Raw genomic sequence first — 18717 nt, 5'->3', positions numbered from 1 at the left:
AAGCCATGGCAATGTTTCTGATTTATACTCTGAAATGAGCCACTGAATAGCTTTAAGTAGGAGTGGATCTCTGCTGTCCTGTTTAGAACAGGCTATAAATGAGTCAAGTGTAACAGGAGGGAGATCCATTAGAAGGCTGAAATGATGGACATAGAAATTTGACAGTCCTCAGAATATAGGTGGCATTAAAGCTGTAGGCCTGGATGTGATCACCAGGGGAATGCAGTTATCTCGTTCCATTCCATTTAAATTTGGCTTTAGAACACTCCTAACCATTCTAGGTGCTACTTCAGGAAGACTTTTAATAAAGGCTGGTAGCCAAATTAAGAAGTTCCAACTTCCTTTACATATTAACCTGAAGATGGAAATTATTTCATAACAATTTGGCAAGTATGTATCTGATATTTTGTTTCAATAAAAAAAAACCAAATCATTTTTTTTTTCAGAAGTGTATTAACTTAAAAAAAAAATAAATCTCCAAAAATGAAAATTAAAGATAACTTGCCTATCTTTATATTTTCATGTTTGGCACAACAGAAACAACCAATATTGTTTAATGGATATCCAGGAATCTTAAGTTATCATAATCATAACACATCAAGACACAAAACAAAATTACAAAAGGAAATTTATTTCAAAAGCATAAGGGAACATTTACATTTGAACAAGGTGATAACAGGTGTCTTGCAAAAGGAAAAAAAAAAATCATGGCATGAAGTTTTTCTTTCAAATTTTTGAAGCAAAAATAACCTAAGATGTGTACTGTTGCCTTTGGAAAGGTAAGGGGAACGATGAGGTGGTAAAGGAAGGAACACAGTCAACTCAGAATCAAACTTGAGAAAGTTAAGTCACTTCTGCTCAGCATTTTTTTTTCTACAAATATGCTTTAAAAAAGAAAAAGAGGAAAAGTTACATTTATGTTCAAATTTATATAACTGTAGTTCCAATACAGTTGCTGTACTTGAAATGGCTTTAGGCCACCAGCTGATGCCTCTGAGGTCCAGACTATCTGGTCACAGTTTTCAAATGGCAATTCCATATTCCTATGTCTTTTCGGATTCCAAGGGAGCTTAGGTTCAGCTCATACTCTTTTGGAATGTTTTAGAGATTATTGCCACCACTCCATAGTCAAGCTGACCAATTTCTTTTGCTCACTTGTATCATTCTGGTCTTTAAAAATATTTTTCCCATAAACATGTGCAGTAATTCTAACAAAGGGGTTTCGCTTTTTCCCCAATGTAGAGGTAACAGTAATGTAGACACCTGCATTAGAATCACAAACTATTCCTCGAAAAATATGTCAAACTACTAGAAAATGTCATTCAGGCATTGAATTTGAATAGCAAACTTGGGGAGGGAAGATTAACTGTGGAACAAAAACATATGAAACATTCAAAAGGCAGAGCAAAAGGGCCTATGCTACTAAAAATGCCCATGACATTAAACACTCCACAAACCCCCCCATCTGTTGTTTTAACCTAAAGATTCTATCAGCTAACTTATACAATAATTTTGATTAATAACCTGAGAAGTTAAAATCTTGAAAGTGGCAAAAGCAAACCAAGAGAGCATCCCTTGCTTATTGGTACACAATGTTTTCAAGTCACTTTTCCTGGGTTGCCCTGGTTATTAAATCCCCAAATTCTAAATTAATCTAGCGCATCCTGTAGAAACCTATATGTACATCAGATTCAATATTTTGGCTGTATTTCTCCAGCAGGGATCTCCAAATTTATCTTTGAAAACGCAGCCTTGGTTTATTTTTAGTTTTAAATAACAATAATCATGTAAGTGCAACTGACTCAAAATCCCTCACTACTGGGAGGAAAACCTAGGTAACAAGTTAATGGATTCAGCCTCAAAAAGGATCATCACCGTGTCAAAGACTACCCGTTCCAGGAATTTAAAAAAAAAATGATTTATGTTGTGTAGTCAAGTTTCACAGCACGCATATATACACACACACACATATATGCTTATGTATGCATGTATATTATACATACACATTTCTATTCAAATAGTAAGATCCCATAGTCAAAAGTTTATATCACAACATATGGAGAAGAGTTAAGTAAAGGGTGCAAAGCAGCTTACTTCCTCCTAAAAATGTAATTTCTACATTTTAAGAAAGCTGGTAAGTATTTTGCTTTTAGAACACTAGGTAGGAAATGCCTAGCAGCTTTATTAAAAATAATGAAAATAAAATGTAAAGATCGACCATTACTCTTCTCCATATATTGGGGGGGGAAAGAGAGGGTAGAGGAAATCAATAACCTTTCAACTTTCATCTTTACCATTTATCAGAAATAGACTGAATTTCATTAATTTTAGACTCGAATAGCTTTCAATAACAAATTACCAAGATGTTTAAAAGTAAAAGATTCACAATATGAAGTCTGAATAATGATGATATTGCAAAAACAAGTCAAGATTGTGGACAAAGCATCCAAAAATATCACTGTGGTTTTTACCTTGGACACAACCATGGTCTGTTACAAAAGTAGATCATACATACAAAGGTATAAAGAACATTAAGTTTTTAGCTGAAGGCAGCAGTCCTTTTAAAGGGACATCCCCGGCAATCCAATGAGTAGTAGAATTTAAGTATTATTAAGCTCATGACAATGCTGAAGAATGTGATGTCTTACTCAGTAGAGTCTTCCCCGACTACGATTTCCTCGTGCTCCCCAACCTCGGCCACCTCTACTTCCCCTGAAGGCTCCTCTCTGCTCTACGAAAAAGCGAACAAGGGTTTAGGTCTTGCTCAGGACTTCACGGTACAGCAAACACAGAAGCGTAACTCGTAGCTTTGAGTGTGTAGCAGCAGGTTCTATGAAAGCAGCGCTAGCATTCTGTTAGTCTGTAAACTCAATCTGTACATAAAACCAGGGCAACACATACACTAAAGCACATATGGCAAGATGTCAAATATATTCAGAGTAGGTACTCAATTAAAACACACAAGATATTTACACTATAAAAATTTCTATACTTGATATGGAATTAACAAAAAGCCACTGGCCTTCAAAAGCTAGTGCCATGAATGCAAAATATCTTGAATTATCACTGATCAATTTTGAAAAATTATGCTAGACTGAAAAGCATACCTTTCAAATGCAGTGAATAGGCAATCTGTTTTGGTCACAATATTTCAAGCACCTGGACTCACAAAAATGTGGGTATAAATGCCAACAGCTTTTCTCACTGCTTTATCAGCTACATGAGCTGCTCAGAGCACTGCCAAAAAGGTGATTATGTACAGAGTGCTTAGATTACTGATGTACAGTAAGTATATCTTTTGCTGAAAAGTCAAGGCACTTGTGTCATACAGTAGAATGAGTCTTTGATTCATTCACTGGTTACTCTCTTTTATTGCTCCAGAGAAATATTCCTTTAAGGAGTCTTTCCGGTGAAGAAAACTGATTGACGTTATCAGACAGGTTGGACTTTTCATCATACATAAATAAAAGCCTCAAACTTCTAATTCCAGAGGTAAAATCTCTTCATTGAACTTTTAAACTTCCTCATTGCAACAATCCTGTTAGGAGCAATAAAAACCACCTGGCGTTGCTGTTTTGGATCCGTAATGTTGAATGTTTGAAAAATTCCTATTAAGTCCATATTGCAACCCTTTTTTTGACATTATGGCTAGAAATATAATTACTTTATTTGGGTAATGTTTTTACCACCTCCCCACCCCCCCCAGCCCAGCAACCATGAGTTAGAAAACTAACTCGACCTTTCCCCAACTTAGCCAATATTTATGTTTAATAGAATGGGATCTGATTCAAAGTCATCGTTCATGTCATGGAACATTTTTCTAAGTTGATCCGTTTGAAAGCCTTTTAAATGACACCACCATGTTTATTACCCCTTGAACATTCTCAGAAAATCAGAGGTGGTCTAAAGGTAAGATGCTCCCCGTAATTTTGCAGTGACTGTAACAGGGAGCATAGCAACCCTTATGTAGGCTGTAACTCTTGCATTTTTGACTGTTTAAGACCTGGCCTTATCTATGCAGATGTCAGCACATTTCCCCCCTACTGTACTCATTATAAAACCTTCCATTTTCCAGTTAACAACACACTTAACAAATTAACATCTTTTTTTAAAACAAATTAACATCTTCATAGGAATCATTATTACCTATTAGCTAAGTGACTACTAAAATACACCCTTTCAATTGTTTTTAAGATTTTATTTACTCATGAGAGAGTGAGAGTGCGTGTATATACACACACGTACATGTACACACACACACACACACACACACAAGCTGGAGGGGAGGGTAGAGGCAGAGGGAGAAGCAGGCTCCCTGCTGAGCAGGGAGTCCAATTTGAGGCTCCATCCCAGGACTCTGGGATCATGACCTGAGCTGAAGGCAGACACTTAGATTCAGCTACCCAGGCACCCCTCAACTGTTCAACTATATCAATGAGTATATTACATACACTGTATGAAGATATTGTTCGATATGGTTATCTTTCCTATACTGGCTATTTCTTTTTGCTCTACAATGGATGTAGCCATTTCTACAGTTCTGGAAGTCTCCAAATTTTCTTTCTTTGAAGGGCTCCATCCTGAGGGACCAGTCTGCACTTTTGGATCTTTTCAGTGGTTTCAAGCTTACATTACTAACTTGAAAAACCACTGCTCCCAGTTAAAATTATACTTTATTTTTACAGTCTAAAAAGGTAAAAGATGAAGGATACAAGTCACAACATATAGCATGTTCAGTATTTCTGGATTACTGGGCAATTCTGTATGCAGGAAGGAAAACCAAACCTGAGCAGGTGTTTGTAAATACTTCAACTGAAAATGTACCAGGAAGCTGAACTGACTACATATATATAAAGCAAATAAAAGACCTTGGAAAGTAAAGTGATAAACTTGGATAAGGAAAAAAAAAAGTCTACATAAGCCTGCCTGGATTCAAAAAACAATCACAAATCTGGCTCTTCTATGATGAATAAGTTCCAGCCTATGAAACTGGAACAGTCTATTTATTTCACTGTAATAAGACTGTACATTAATACTACCTGATTCTCTAATAACCAAAAAGAGTCAATTTCCTAACCCCTCAGCATACATGATCTTTAAAAAAAAAATCCAACCAGTTTTTGGAAAGATAAAATAAAACGTGAGCTTGACTGACAAAGAAAAGTGGAATTACAATGATTTTGCCAAATGTGGTTAAGAAAATCTATCTACTAAGTGACATTAAAACATGTTCTCCTCTCCAATTTTGAGGCAACACTGATATCCCAGGAAAAAAAAAAAGCAACGTGCTTCTTTCTTCTGGACACACTGTCAGTTCCCTAAGGAAAGGACACAAAAAAGGTGGAGAAAAACTTGATGTAGATAGGTCTTCCAAATCCCATCTGTAGTATCAAGAACTGTTTTCAACGGAATGTGTAAAAGAAAGCCAAGAACTCTTAAAATTGCTACTGTGAGAATACCTATGACCTGTTAACATTCAACTCCAAAATGTAAAATGCTAGCAGAAATTTTGCTGCCACTTTCCAATAAAAAGAGTCAGAGTTTAGTTTGCTTTGTAATTCTGTTTATGACTAGCACCCCAAGGACAAGGTTGACCCCTTTAGGAATATTAAAGTACTGTAATATCAGACACACAAAAAACAATTAACAGGCAAGCTTGTTCTGCCTTTGTTACTTTGAGGACTATAAACAACTGTAGTTATAAGGGACTCAGATTTTCTACCGACAGTGAAAAACAATCACCACTAAGGCTTTGTATTTTTCACATCTCTTTTCCACATGCATTGTATCATCTGATTCTCACCATCAGGCAGCCAGTGAGTTCACACGGCAGAATCCTCCTGGAAACTCAGGAGTAACTCACTTGCCCAAGTGACAAGGAATACAATTCTCTATGCATTGTCATTGCTTTCAATTACTTTTCATTTAAGCAAAATGAAGATAGTATTTGAGATAATAATTGGATTTTAAGAATAATTCTCATAGACACATTACATGATACAAGTGACAGAAGACTATCTTTGTTGCAACGAGGTAGCAGAATCCTTTCGATTTATAAAATGTTTTCACAAATACTGTTTTTTCCCCCTTATTTGAAATTTTTAAGAGTGCTATGTTGTCCCTATTTTTCAAGTTAAGAAAAGAGGCTAAGAAATGTATATTTACATATTAAGGAAATGATTCCAGTGATCTTTCCTACACTAATTTGCTTCCAAACTTGACTGGAGTAGAGGGGTCATTTCATAATCTAAAAACTGCTTTTCTACAATGTTTGCTCAGATATTAAAGGAATCTAGCTATTGTAGGATGACTTTAATGTCACGATTACCTCACCCTGGAAATGATTATAGACAGTCTATGTTTCAGAATGTGTTTTAAGAATAATTACTGAAGAATTAGTTCAGACCAGTAAATAAGACCAGTCATAATAAGTATTTTCAGTTGCAAATATTACTAAATTTATCTTTTTCTTCTCTTTAAAGATCTTATTTATTTATTTGACAGAGAAAGACACAGCGAGAGAGGGAACACAAGCAGGGGTAGTGGGAGAGGGAGAAGCAGGCTTCCCTCTGGGCAGGGAGCCTGACTCGGGGCTCTATCCCACCACCCTGGGATCATGACCTGAGCCAAAGGCAGCCGCCTAACAACTGAGCCCCCCAGACTCCCCTAAGCTTTGTCTTCTTAAGCAAGATTAAGGAGCTGATTCAGTGATATTTCATCCTTTCTTCTTTGAAAGAATCCATCAGACTCTAAGTCAAATGAAATAAACTTCACTTCTTCACAGCACTGGGAGACAATGGACTAGTGGGAAGCTCTTCTGGCACCAATGGTTAACACTGACAGGGAGACTGCACTCTGGGCAGTGGAGACAGACTGCAATGGGACACACTTTCCTTGCCAGATGATACTTTAAACATCTGACTCCACTTCTAGGACTTTTCCTTTTCAAATAGTTAAGAAGATGGAAGACAAGCAGGAGGCAGAAAAGGTCCAAGAAGATTACTGATATCCTCACATCTGCCAGAAGCTGTAACTACTCCTGAGGGAGAATGCACAGGATGTCTTGCCTTGAAGTTACAACAGGGAAAACCAGGAATGGGTGGTTCATGCCAACTTCCTTCGTTTTGTTCCTTCCTCTGAATACAAGAGGCATATTATCTTCTCTAAGTTCTTTCCTAAGTACCGCATGCTCTATTTAGTGAGCCCATAAGGAACGTTAGAAAGAAATGGGGTAACTGGTTTCCCCAATAGCTCTCATTTCCCAAGCTACCTCAGAAGTCAGTGGAAAAAGGCATTATATATGTGACTATATATAATTAATAATTAAAATAAACTGTTACACAATTTCTGCCTAATTTCTCATATTGCTTGTACCCAAACGGAAACGCTCACCATAATTAAAGTTGCTCAAATTGCTGCTATATTTCCCACTAGGAGGATTATATATCTGCCTGGCATCCCTTTTTGGTCCGGCTGAAGATTTCTTGGGTGGTGAACCAGAAGTTGTATCTTCATTGGCTCTCTTCTGCCTATAATGGTAAGAAGAATGGCAATAAAAAAATTCTATTACCAGAGGCCATTAAAACCCTTGTGATTTAGCGTATCAGTTACAAAAGACATCCCAAAGATGATAGTTACATCAGAAAAAAGGAAATAACATTCTGAGGTCATCAAATTAACTGTGCCTTTGTAATCCACACAATGCCAGAGGGGATTTACAAGGCTTGAAAATACTCTGGAATATGTGATTACAAAATTTTAAGGGCAAATGACTTAGTTTGTAAAATTTGTCAAAAGTCTATGCCACAGAAGTACAGACAACCCTGAAAATGCCAGGGTTATTCTGTACCTATTTATTTGATATACACTGCAATTAGACTTTATATTTTAAGTCATGCTTCTAATACTCATATTTTAACATCTTATTAAGACTATTTAACTGGATAAAAAAAAAGTAAAAAAAAAAAGACAATTTAACTGGTAAGATACTCTTCTGTATAATAAATATAACATCTAAATTCAGATTTTCATATTTATAAATCATAACTATTAGAACACTTACAATTCTTTTAAATATATCTTACCCAATTTCAACCTTCTGTACAGGTTTCCAGGATAATGTTACTGTGCTTTTATAAGAAGGAGGAATGTGGAAGAGATCCTAAAAAGACAAAATGAAGACAAGATTTCTAATATATCTGGTGGTATGGAGAATGGTGGTTGAGGGTAAGAAACATGGAGACATCTTAAAGTTTAGGAGAGAATAAGTTCTTATCTATCCTTGTTCACCTAAAAAAAAGTTGCATGAGAAAAAATAAACAGACGATTTTGTTTACAAATTATATCTATTACACTTCATTAATGTCATTTTGTATGTATCACTTCAGAAACTGTAGCAAAGTTTTTTTTTTTGTTTTGTTTTATTCATTTATTTGAGAGAGAGAGAAAGAGAGCACATGAGCTCCAGCACGAGGTGTGGGGCAAAGGGAGAGGGAGAAGCAGACCCCGACTCACTGAGGAAGAAGCCTGACATGGGGCTTGACCCCAGGACCCTGGGATCATGACCTAAGCCAAAGGCAGATGCTTAACCAAATGAGCCACCCAGGCATCCCTAGCTAACTTTTTTCTAAATGATCGTTTAGAATTCCAGGATAAAATATATCAACTGTAATAAAATGAAGTCTTAAATATTTCTTTTGCACAGATGCAGTCACTGAGGTGCCTTAAGGGAAAAATAATGGTGCAAACTATATTTGCTTTTGCAAATTTTTAAGTGTTTCAAAATTAGAACAAAACTAGAAAACTAAAGGCCTGGTTAATATTTTTCTTCTTCTCAAATATCTATAAGTTACCAATAAAGGAAAAACCCACAAGACTTAAATACCAAGTTATTAGTATATGGTAATGCAAATGTTTGCTGAATTTAAATGTTAAAGTAACTAAAATAATCTAACCTCATGATATCCTCAAAATTTAGATGGATTTCTAAACATATTTATTATTAGTTTTTTACCTAACATTTCTTATCAGCTTTAACTTTGATTTTTAAAAAAGATTTCATGTATCTATTAGAGAAAGAGTGTGTGGGACAGATGGGGGGAAAGAATATGAAGCAGACTCTATATTGGTGCAGAGCCAAAAATGGGGCTCAATCCCAGGACTGTGAGATTATGACCTGAGCTGAAACCAAGAGTAAGACACCCAACCGACTAAGACACTAAGGCAGCCCACTCTGATTTTTATATATCAGTAAAATTTGATTAAACTGTTCTTTCTACAGTTAAACATTAATAAAAACCATCATGATATGAAACAAGTCTACTGTGCCAGATAAATGCAGGGAATTAGCGGTAAAGTCCTTTGGATCAAAAATGCTTGAGGTTTCTAACTAGACTCATTTAACATATGATAATGTTATTAAAGAAAGGAATTTTACTCTATCTATATATGAGAAAATGGATGTTGGCTGAATCTATTTGTAGTAGTAATAATTTCATCGTATATGTATGTTAATCGTATATACTTTAAACTGATAACAATGATATGTATAAATTATTTCTCAAAAAAATCACATTTTGATATATGAATTCACTGTTTGAAATTATTATTTTTAAGGTTTGAAATAAGTAGTGGCTAAACTTATGGAAAGAGCCCAAATGTCCATTGACCAATGAATGGATAAAAAAAATGTGGCGTGTGTTTGTGGGTGTGCATGTTTATACATACATATATATTAGAATATTACTCAGCCATCAAAAAGAATGAAAGCTGGCCATTTGTAACAATGGGGATGGAACAGAAGTGTATTAAGCTAAGTGAAATAAGTAAGACAAAGAACGATCATGATTTCACTCATACGTGGAATTTAAGAAACAAAACAGATGGAACACAGGAGAAGGGAAAGAAAAATAAGATAAAAACAGAGGGGGCGTTTGGGTGGCTCAGTTGGTTAGACGACTGCCTTCGGCTTGGGTCATGATCCCGGAGTTCCGGGATCAAGTCCCACATCGGGATCCCTGCTCAGTGGGGAGTCTGCTTCTCCCTCTGACCTTCTCCCCTCTCATACTTTCTCTCTAAATAAATAAATAAATAAAATCTTAAAAAAAGAAAAAAGATAAAAACAGAGGGAGGCCATACAGAGGGGTGCTGGAGGAGAGGTGGGTGGGGAATGGGTTAAATGGGTGATGGGTATAAAGAAGGCATTTGCTGGGATGAGCACTGGCTGTTATATGTAAGTGATGGGTCACTAAATTCTACTCCTAAAGCCACGACTACACTTACATTAACTGACTTGAATTTAAATTAAAAAATAAATAAATAAAAGGAGTAAAATTATAAGATTTTCTTAGGAGATGGGAGTACTCGCACCTCTTCTCTTTCCATGATACTCATTCCTTAATGTCTCACTGTTGCTTTCTCTGAAAAGTTTCCCTCTCTTCTGATAAAAAGTAATGATTCCATGGGAAAGTTACCAGATTAGAGTTAGGAGTATACCACCAGTCCTAATTTTGTTATTATCAGGCTTTGTGCTCTAGGTTTTAGAAAACTCATTGCTTTTTCCACCTGGCTATAATACTGTTGACTTATAGAAATAAGTGATGGTTACTTTGTTGTGATTCTTTTTGTTTTTCCCCTCTCAGATTGTCTTCTGTTCAGATTAATGTTTACCTGGGGAGGGTAAAGAGAACTGTGTATTTATGTGTATTTATGGTTTGATGGTAAGGTACATCTTAGCCTACAGTACAGAAAGCTCTAAATTTATTATATAGACAAGTTAACAGAAGAGACTATAGGGAAACATTTCAAGGGCCACACAGGCTTGTTCATCCTTAATGTAAGCAAAGTGGGGTTTTACTGGCCATTTGAAAGGACCCAACAGACCAGCAGAACTTAAGTCCGTGAAATTTCTGAGTCTAAATGTATTTGTTCCAATGCTTTGGGTCAGAGAAAATCTCCATGCCTCCCTTTGACTGCAGTACCTTCTGCAATAACTTTTAAATGACTTTATGATAGCTAAAGAAATGGCACTTGGTATTACAGAAAGCATAAAGCCTTAAAAGGCCGAATGCCTGGAATACAATGGTATCATTACAGATCTAAAGACACATGGATAACCTCTTGCACAAACTTTCTAGCTAGCTGGAAGGACTGGGTAAGAAAGAACACTTACCTTGATTAAAACATTAATATTATTTGTTATTTTCAGTGCAACAACTTTAATCTTGTTCTGCAAAAGGAAAACAAAAGTGCCAATAACTTTTATGATGCATATCCCATTCCCATATAGAACTGGAATAATTATACTTTTCTTTCAGAGTCATTTCTGCTTATTCCCACTTCTTGACTCTAAACCAGTGTAGAAATGGCAAAGAAAGCAAATAATCTTTATGTTCTCTTGACAGGTTAGAATATTAAAGTGTTATCTACCACTTATCTGAAAAAATGAGTGAAAGACTGGTCTTACGTATATATGAGTTGTTTTAAAACTCATTAGCTTAAGTTATAGGAAGACATAATGAAAACTTAAAATATTTCATGAGAAGTGTGATGAAGATTGATCACAATAGCTGAGATGAGAGAAATCCAAAAATCCCAACACAAACACACATACAGTTTGGTTTAGAATTGGCAATTTAATCCTTTTTTCAATGTAAATTGCTATTTTTCCAAAAGGTAAAAATTAAAATATCACATCATCAATCAAATATTTGAACAAAATGTGCTAATGAGACCCTAGTGAAAGACTGGTATGTATCTAAGTTTGTAACACTGCTCACAAACTTGGACATATTCGAGATATTTCAACGAGGATAAAAATATAATTTAGCAAATAACTAGGCAATCTTCTAATATCATATGGTATCTTCAACACAGACTTGTATTACCAGTTCAAATGAAGTCAAATGTTACATTTCGACATACGAATTGAGACTGAATTTGCAGTACATGTTGGCTATTATAAAAAATTTCCTTACAAGATGTGACCCAGTATTCTTACCTCTTCTGTTTTTAAGGCTTCGCCTGTTTTTCCCTGCAGAGCCAAGCGAAGTTGTCGGATATAAACCTGCAGTCCCCGTGCAAAGTACTGCAGCCTAAATAAAGAAGTATTGGTTGGTTAGCAAATCACCACTTCAATTTTGTTTTTAAATTCAGAGAATCTTCTACTATAGCTAAAAGTTCTTAACTAATAAAGGTCATTTTTTTGAGGAACTTTTTTTATTATCAATATATGATCCCAAGAGATACATAAATAAGCAAAATAAAAAGTTTTCCTTTACCAAAAACGGGAATAAGTCCATACTAAATCTGGCAAGGGTAAGATCTGTAACACTGTGCTTGATATGTTAACCTGTAAGGCGCAGTCAGAGTGAACCATTCAGGAACCACAGATCAGAATCGATGGCCTCAGTTCTTCTCTTTCAATGACCAACTGAAGGTCAAGTGACCTTACACAAATCACGTAACCTCTACATATTTATCTGCTGACAATGGACAGTGTTTGATGGTCAAGGTCTAGTTAAAAATAAAACTGCTGATCTGAGAATGTACTATAAATGCATATAAATCTCTAAGGGTTCAAAGAAATACCCCTTTCAAGTTTGTTCCCAGATAATATACGAAAGAAAGGCAGTATATAGCCCCATCCTGCTGACTTCTAGAACTCTGCTTAATAACCTGGCATCATTTTTTAATTTTTGCAGGAATTTAACTTGTTGCTTTTTTTTTTTTTTTTTTAAAGATTTTATTTATTAATTTGACAGAGAGAGAGAACACAAGCAGGCAGAGAGGGAGAAACAGGCTCTCCACCGGGCAGAGAGCCCGATGCGGGGCTTGATCCCAGGACTCTGAGATCACAACCGGAGCCGAAAGCAGAGGCTCAATCCAGTGAGCCACCCAGATGCCCTTAACTTGTTGCTTCCGATCAAATGTTTCACCAAGTATTAAACCACTGCCTTACCAAACAATAGAGGACAGTAACAGATGATACAGTGGCTAAGCATTTCAAATTTTAAGGTGTGTAGTTGTTAATAAAATGATTCCATACAAGTGTGTTCGTGAAAACAACTTATGATTTCTCCAGTGCTGCTCCCCTAGAATACTCTAAGACCTTAACAACAGCAACTCCAATTTACAGAGTACCCATTATGTGCCAGGCACAGTGCTCAAAGCTTTCTATTCACTGTCTAATTCTCACAACTCTATGAGGCAGCTGCTGTTCTCATTTAAAGTAACTGCTGAGGAAAATCAGGGGGTTAGTAGAGAGGTTGGGAACCTGCTCAAGATCATAAAACAAGTGGGAAGAGTGAGTTTGTTTTTGAAAAAGTTCTCTCCCCCACATGGGTTTTTATGCCACACTTTTATATACATTCCTGTTTTGTGGATCTTCCATTTTAACCCACCAGGTAAGGCAGGGTGGGGACACAGCTCTTGTAAAAGGAGAAGAAAATCAAGGGCGTATCAAGATAGCCATCATCTTTGTCAAGGATTGGACCTTCAATCATACATCACCTAATTTTAAAATCTTTCAGTTTTTCGGCATTCAGTTTGGCCGTTAAGAAATCTGGAAGTTTTCGGCCCAACTGGTGAAAGCTGTACAACAAACATTCCACGTAGCTGAACTGCAACTTGGGTTCTTCATTACCGGCATTCTCCCCATTTTCTGCTTCTTCTGGAGGAAGAGGCATATATTCCTAAAAGATTAAAATATAGAGATATTTGCCATCTGCCATAAATGCTCTAATTATAAACAAACAGTGAAGTGACTACAGAGCAGGCTTTTAGGGCATGAAGCATTAAAAACTACCAAAATCAGAAATTTAGGTAAGATATCCCTTTTACCCATCAGATCAATGACCCAGCCTGTCAACCCCTCTATATTAACCTCTGTTGTAGCTGCTGCTACCTCCACCACTGCTACTACTCCTCCTGACAGTGAAGAAGCTAGTAACATTTATTTTTTATTTTTAAATTTTTTTTAAAGATTTTGTTTATTTATTTGACAGACAGAGATTAAAAGGGAAGGGAAGCAGGCTCCCTGCTGAGCAGAGAGCCCGATGCGGGGCTCGATCCCAGGACCCTGGGATCATGACCTGAGCCGAAGGCAGAGGCTTTAACCCACTGAGCCACCTAAGCGCCTTGCTAGTAACATTTATTAGGTACACTTATACAAATGAAGGAACGAAAATCTGAGGTAATTTTTCTATGGTGAAAAAGTCCATGATGAAGAATCAGGATTCAATCTTGGTTTGCCATCAAAAGCTGATGCTTTTAATCATTTATTATGCTAATCCAAAAATCTTTTCTGAACATTTTCCCACACTGTTTGACTCTCCTTACAGTCCAAGTACTTCCAAAGGCATTCAGTATGAGTGCTATCACACCCCGGGGAAGGTGTACAGGTCTGGATGAGCTCCAGATATTACATGATTCAATTCATACTACAGGTCTAGTGCTTATCACGCACTGTGTCAGTTACACAAGTGTTTACATCCAACAAGAAAAGCACTTGGTGATGCTGATAATGATTTTATCAGATGGCCTACTTTCTCCCAATTATGACTTAAAATGATTTTATTTGCTGGCTGCTCTAGCTACTACTTGGCCTTAGGCAGCAACCTGGAAGGTGACCTGGAGCAAATGTGAAAAGTATTTTGATAAAGGAATAGCAGAAAAACTTACTATAAAGATCCTGTATTATCTTTTATGCAAACCATCAAAAACAGAAGAAATGCCAAAGATTTTCTTTTAAAAGTAGACAACATGTGGCCTGAACTAAAAATACTTGCTAGAATTATTCTATCTAATTTGGATTTCTAAAGTTGGTTCTCTACAAATTACACCACACTATTTGACTTTGGGATTACATACTGACTATGCCATTAAGAAAAGAAAAAAGTTCTTACCAGTAACTTGTCAAATAGTTTCCTTAAATTTGTTTCTAGCTTTTCCATGTCACCACAAAATGAACTCATCTCTGCCAATAGTTTCAATACCTAAAACAAATAATTCACGGTTATTAATTTTTTTTTGAATAGGTGAGGGCTGTAAAATAAGAATGATTCTAGGTAACTTTTAAGGCTGCTTTCTGCTATAGCTTAATACTGTACTACGAAGAGATACTTAGGAAGAATTCTTAACAGCAAAGAATTATTTATTAACATTTAGATGGGCTTCATTTGCTATTAAATTTAGTCTCTGGACACTAACTCAAAGTATTTGTAGTTGCTACTATTCTCGAGGTTCAACTCTCCTTTACTCAGTCCCAGTCTAGTAAGTCAAACCCAGGACATCTGAAGCAAATGACAGCATCAGTACATAGTAGGACTCTTCTCTATCACAAAAAACCTATGAGGGAAATGGCACACACATGTCCACATTTCAGCCCAATTCAACAATCATTATTAAGTGCCTTTCAGAATCAGGCTCAGCACTAGATTCTGAGAATCTAGAGAGGAATCAATTAAATGTGGAGTGATAAACAAATATTACAAGTGCTGTGAAAAAAATGTGTGTGTACATTACAGCTGAGATACAGAGGAGAGTGGAAAACTGGAAAAAGGATAAAGGATATTTTGTATTAACCCAGTTTAAATCTGGCTCTTATCAATTACGGATAGAGAAAGAAACAGTCATGAATTAAACACCTTGAAGTATTAAGGCTACCAAGAGAGAGAGTATCATGAACACTATATGCAGTGCTTTTCCACTGCAGCAAACTTTCATTAAATTCAAAAAGCATTCCTATGTGGTTAATTCTGGGACAGATTACTAGCTAGCCATCATACCTTTACTCTCTTAGAAATCAGAACTCTATGTTATTTATGTTAAAATATGGGAATGTCTTTTTAGTACTAAAAAGCAGATGTTTTTGTCTTACCTCCAACTGTATATCGAGACCCTCCACTGGGGTAGTCAAGGAACTGAGGTTAGGGAGAACCTGCTCACAGAAGTAAGTCACAAACCTTGTGGAATGCACATTTTTCTGTAAAAGTCCAAAGAACAGTGAGTTGTCAAAAAAAGGGAGGGGTATATATTCTTTCAAATATAACAATGCCATCCAATAAATGCTGAGCATGATATCAAGTACTGTGGCTATAAATACAACACAGTCCGTACCCCAAGGCACCCCAGAAATAACGTTGGTAGACAATATACACTTTTTTGCAAAGTAATCTGGAGCATCTGGACCTCTATAAATTTTCAAACTCTTCCTCAAATCTCATGTCAAACTTTTGGGGATATTTTAGCGTTGAATTCTGTACATTTTTCAAAAGGGAGGAGTCCTTTACACAGTGTTTTTCAAACTATTCTATGCAAATCCAAGAAGACTCATGGCCAGAGGAATCACAAAGCCAGAGGAAAAGAGTATATTTACCTAAAACAACGATCTCCTAGAAAATTTACAGAAAAAAGCTAAATTACTGAACCAAATGGTTTAAAAATTCAGCCAAAACCATAAAATGTTGATGCAAAATTTTCTAGACTTTAAAAAAAATCTCTAAGCAAGACTTTAAAAAGAAATTTCTTGCTGCTTTGGGCTCTCATCAACCCCACCACCAAGGGTTCCATAAAGTAATATTCACTCCACTGTGTTACTATTTTATGCAAAAGCTTGAGGAGAATGTTCAAGTGAATATCTATAGAAATATAAGCTTCAACAGAGTAATCAAAATAGCAACTAGATAAAACAAAGAGCTCACAGAGAAGAGGGGTACTGCCTGCCGAGTGCATTGTAAGAGCCTGTCCACACAGTCGGGATCCGAGGGATTGAAGGTTTGTTCCAGGTCGGCCTGTTCAGCCACCAGTTCTACGAGTTGCTGCCTTCCACTCACTGTCTGCAAGCTTTTTAACCCAGAGAGTATCTTCATGAACAGGACAAATTCTTCACCAGTCACATCTTCTAGGACCTAGAAAAGACAATTCAGAATTATAGTACTGTTATCACTTGAGTGAAAAAGAGCAATACTAAAACGGTGTTAACAAAGTTATTTCCCTTATTAAAGTCAGGTTGTTGTTCGTATTTCTGAAACACTGTTGAGAGGACATGGCTTCAGTCAGTTTAGCTTTACAGTACACCGTGCATTCTCAGTGGGGCGAGATATGGTCTCCAAAGATGCAAAACCTGGTTCTTATGAAATGTACTTCTTTTATGTATAAAGTACAGATACACAAAGAGTGCATAAACAGATACAGTGTATCTGTGGCATTAAAATTTCACAGGAGAATAGCTAAGAAAAAACAGACTAAGAAGGCTCTTTGGAGGGGTGGTGAGAGCAAAAAAAAGTAGAATTCTATAGTCGACTGTCAAATCAGATTAAGTTTCCTATATGTAAAAGCAGCTTGGGCTGCCTGCCTGGCTCAGTCAGTAGAGTATGTGACCCTTGATCTTGGGGTTGTAAATTCAAGGCCCGCATTAGGTATAGAGATTACTTAAAAAAAATAAAACTTTAAAAATAAAAGCAACAATAAATTATTTAGTTTATTAATTCACATTAATTAGGCAATTATATACAAAATAGGAGACCATACAAGTCCACATGAGTAGGCCTAAGCCTTTCTAGTCACCTATCGAAGAAACAAGCAATTATGACATACTCCGCCAGGTTATTAGCTGGGGCATAAGTAAAATATGTTGATATTCCCAGCTGGAGAGCTGCTCCTTTTGCTCTCACTGAAGAAATCTCCTCAGTAAACAAGTCAGTGGTGTTAGTACAATTCTGATTTTTCCTGAACATATATATCAAAGCAATGATCTTCCAACTTTGGCACTTTATGAGTGAAAAGTTAGCTGTGACAAACGTTGCAAATATTAGCATGCCTAGCTATGCTAGATGCTGGGAGCACAGATAAGCTTGGTCTCCTGAGCTTAGAATGATATTGGGTAAGATGGGGGGGGGGGGGGGGAAGAGGCATTTCAATCTGTTTCCTTGTCATTTTGAATTGATCCAGAATACTATAAGGAGAATATCCTAAAACTGGGGAAAGGAGTGGAAATTAGGTAAAAATCTCCCTGAAGGAAATGATTTGCACAGAGTACTGAAGAATACATAAATTTTGAGGATAACACCACAAAGATTTAAATGTGGTCACATCCCTTTAAATTAACAGGCTGATTCATCATTACTGATAACCAAAATGCAAAATACCATATAAGAAAAGCATGACTTCTATGGCGGTTTTAATGGAATATATAATTTTATACACAGCTAATTTCATCTTTTTTTTTTTTTTCCCTTAAGATTTTATTTGGGAGAGACAGCGAGCAAGGGAGAGAGAGCACAAGCCATGGGGAGAGGTAGAGGGAGAAGCAGACTCTGTGCTGAGTGGAGAGCCTGATGCAGGGTTCAATCCCATGACCCTGGGATCATGACCTGAGCCAAAGGCAGAAGCTTAACTGAGCCACGCAGGCACCACATACATACTGCTAATTTCAGATATGTTCTTCTACTGTAGGGAAATCCTGTTAAATGATCTAAAGCTTACCTTTTTGGATTCAGTTAGTATAAGTTCCTCTACTTCCTTTGTTAAGACTTCATCTGGTAAAGTCTTAAGTTTTGTAGAAAGGAATTTGATTGCTCGTTCTCTAACAATGTCCTCTCCTTGAAGTATTTGGCTAAACAAACCACCCAAAGTCCCTGCAAAACAAAACAGTTGTACGTAGCAAGTCAATTATATATCTTCATGACGTTTTTCCATTTAACTCATTTAACAATATTT

At 36.4% G+C, this 18717-nt stretch overlaps 1 protein-coding gene across 3 annotated transcripts in view; it reads right to left on the bottom strand.

Moving 5' to 3' along the window:
• Nucleotides 1-874: 874 nt before the first annotated feature.
• Nucleotides 875-18717, bottom strand: part of API5 (apoptosis inhibitor 5) — a 28571-nt gene continuing 10728 nt past the window's right edge. Inside the window, exons 5-14 of one of the 3 annotated variants that reach the window (XM_047694012.1) lie at nucleotides 18484-18635; nucleotides 16701-16907; nucleotides 15878-15982; nucleotides 14904-14993; nucleotides 13510-13691; nucleotides 11999-12092; nucleotides 11171-11227; nucleotides 8085-8161; nucleotides 7393-7529; nucleotides 875-2731 (exon numbers count right to left, since the gene is read on the bottom strand). In XM_047694012.1, the coding sequence (XP_047549968.1) occupies nucleotides 2649-2731; nucleotides 7393-7529; nucleotides 8085-8161; nucleotides 11171-11227; nucleotides 11999-12092; nucleotides 13510-13691; nucleotides 14904-14993; nucleotides 15878-15982; nucleotides 16701-16907; nucleotides 18484-18635 (1184 nt within the window). In that variant the 3' untranslated portion in view covers nucleotides 875-2648. Of the gene's footprint in view, nucleotides 2732-4361; nucleotides 5319-7392; nucleotides 7530-8084; nucleotides 8162-11170; nucleotides 11228-11998; nucleotides 12093-13509; nucleotides 13692-14903; nucleotides 14994-15877; nucleotides 15983-16700; nucleotides 16908-18483; nucleotides 18636-18717 lie in introns of those variants that run through there. The other 2 variants (XM_047694013.1, XM_047694014.1) reach the window with 2 other exon arrangements.

This window comes from Lutra lutra, chromosome 10, assembly GCF_902655055.1.
Source record: "Lutra lutra chromosome 10, mLutLut1.2, whole genome shotgun sequence".
In the NCBI taxonomy this organism is placed as follows: Eukaryota; Metazoa; Chordata; class Mammalia; order Carnivora; family Mustelidae; genus Lutra; species Lutra lutra.
This window is presented reverse-complemented; position numbering and strand designations above follow the sequence as displayed.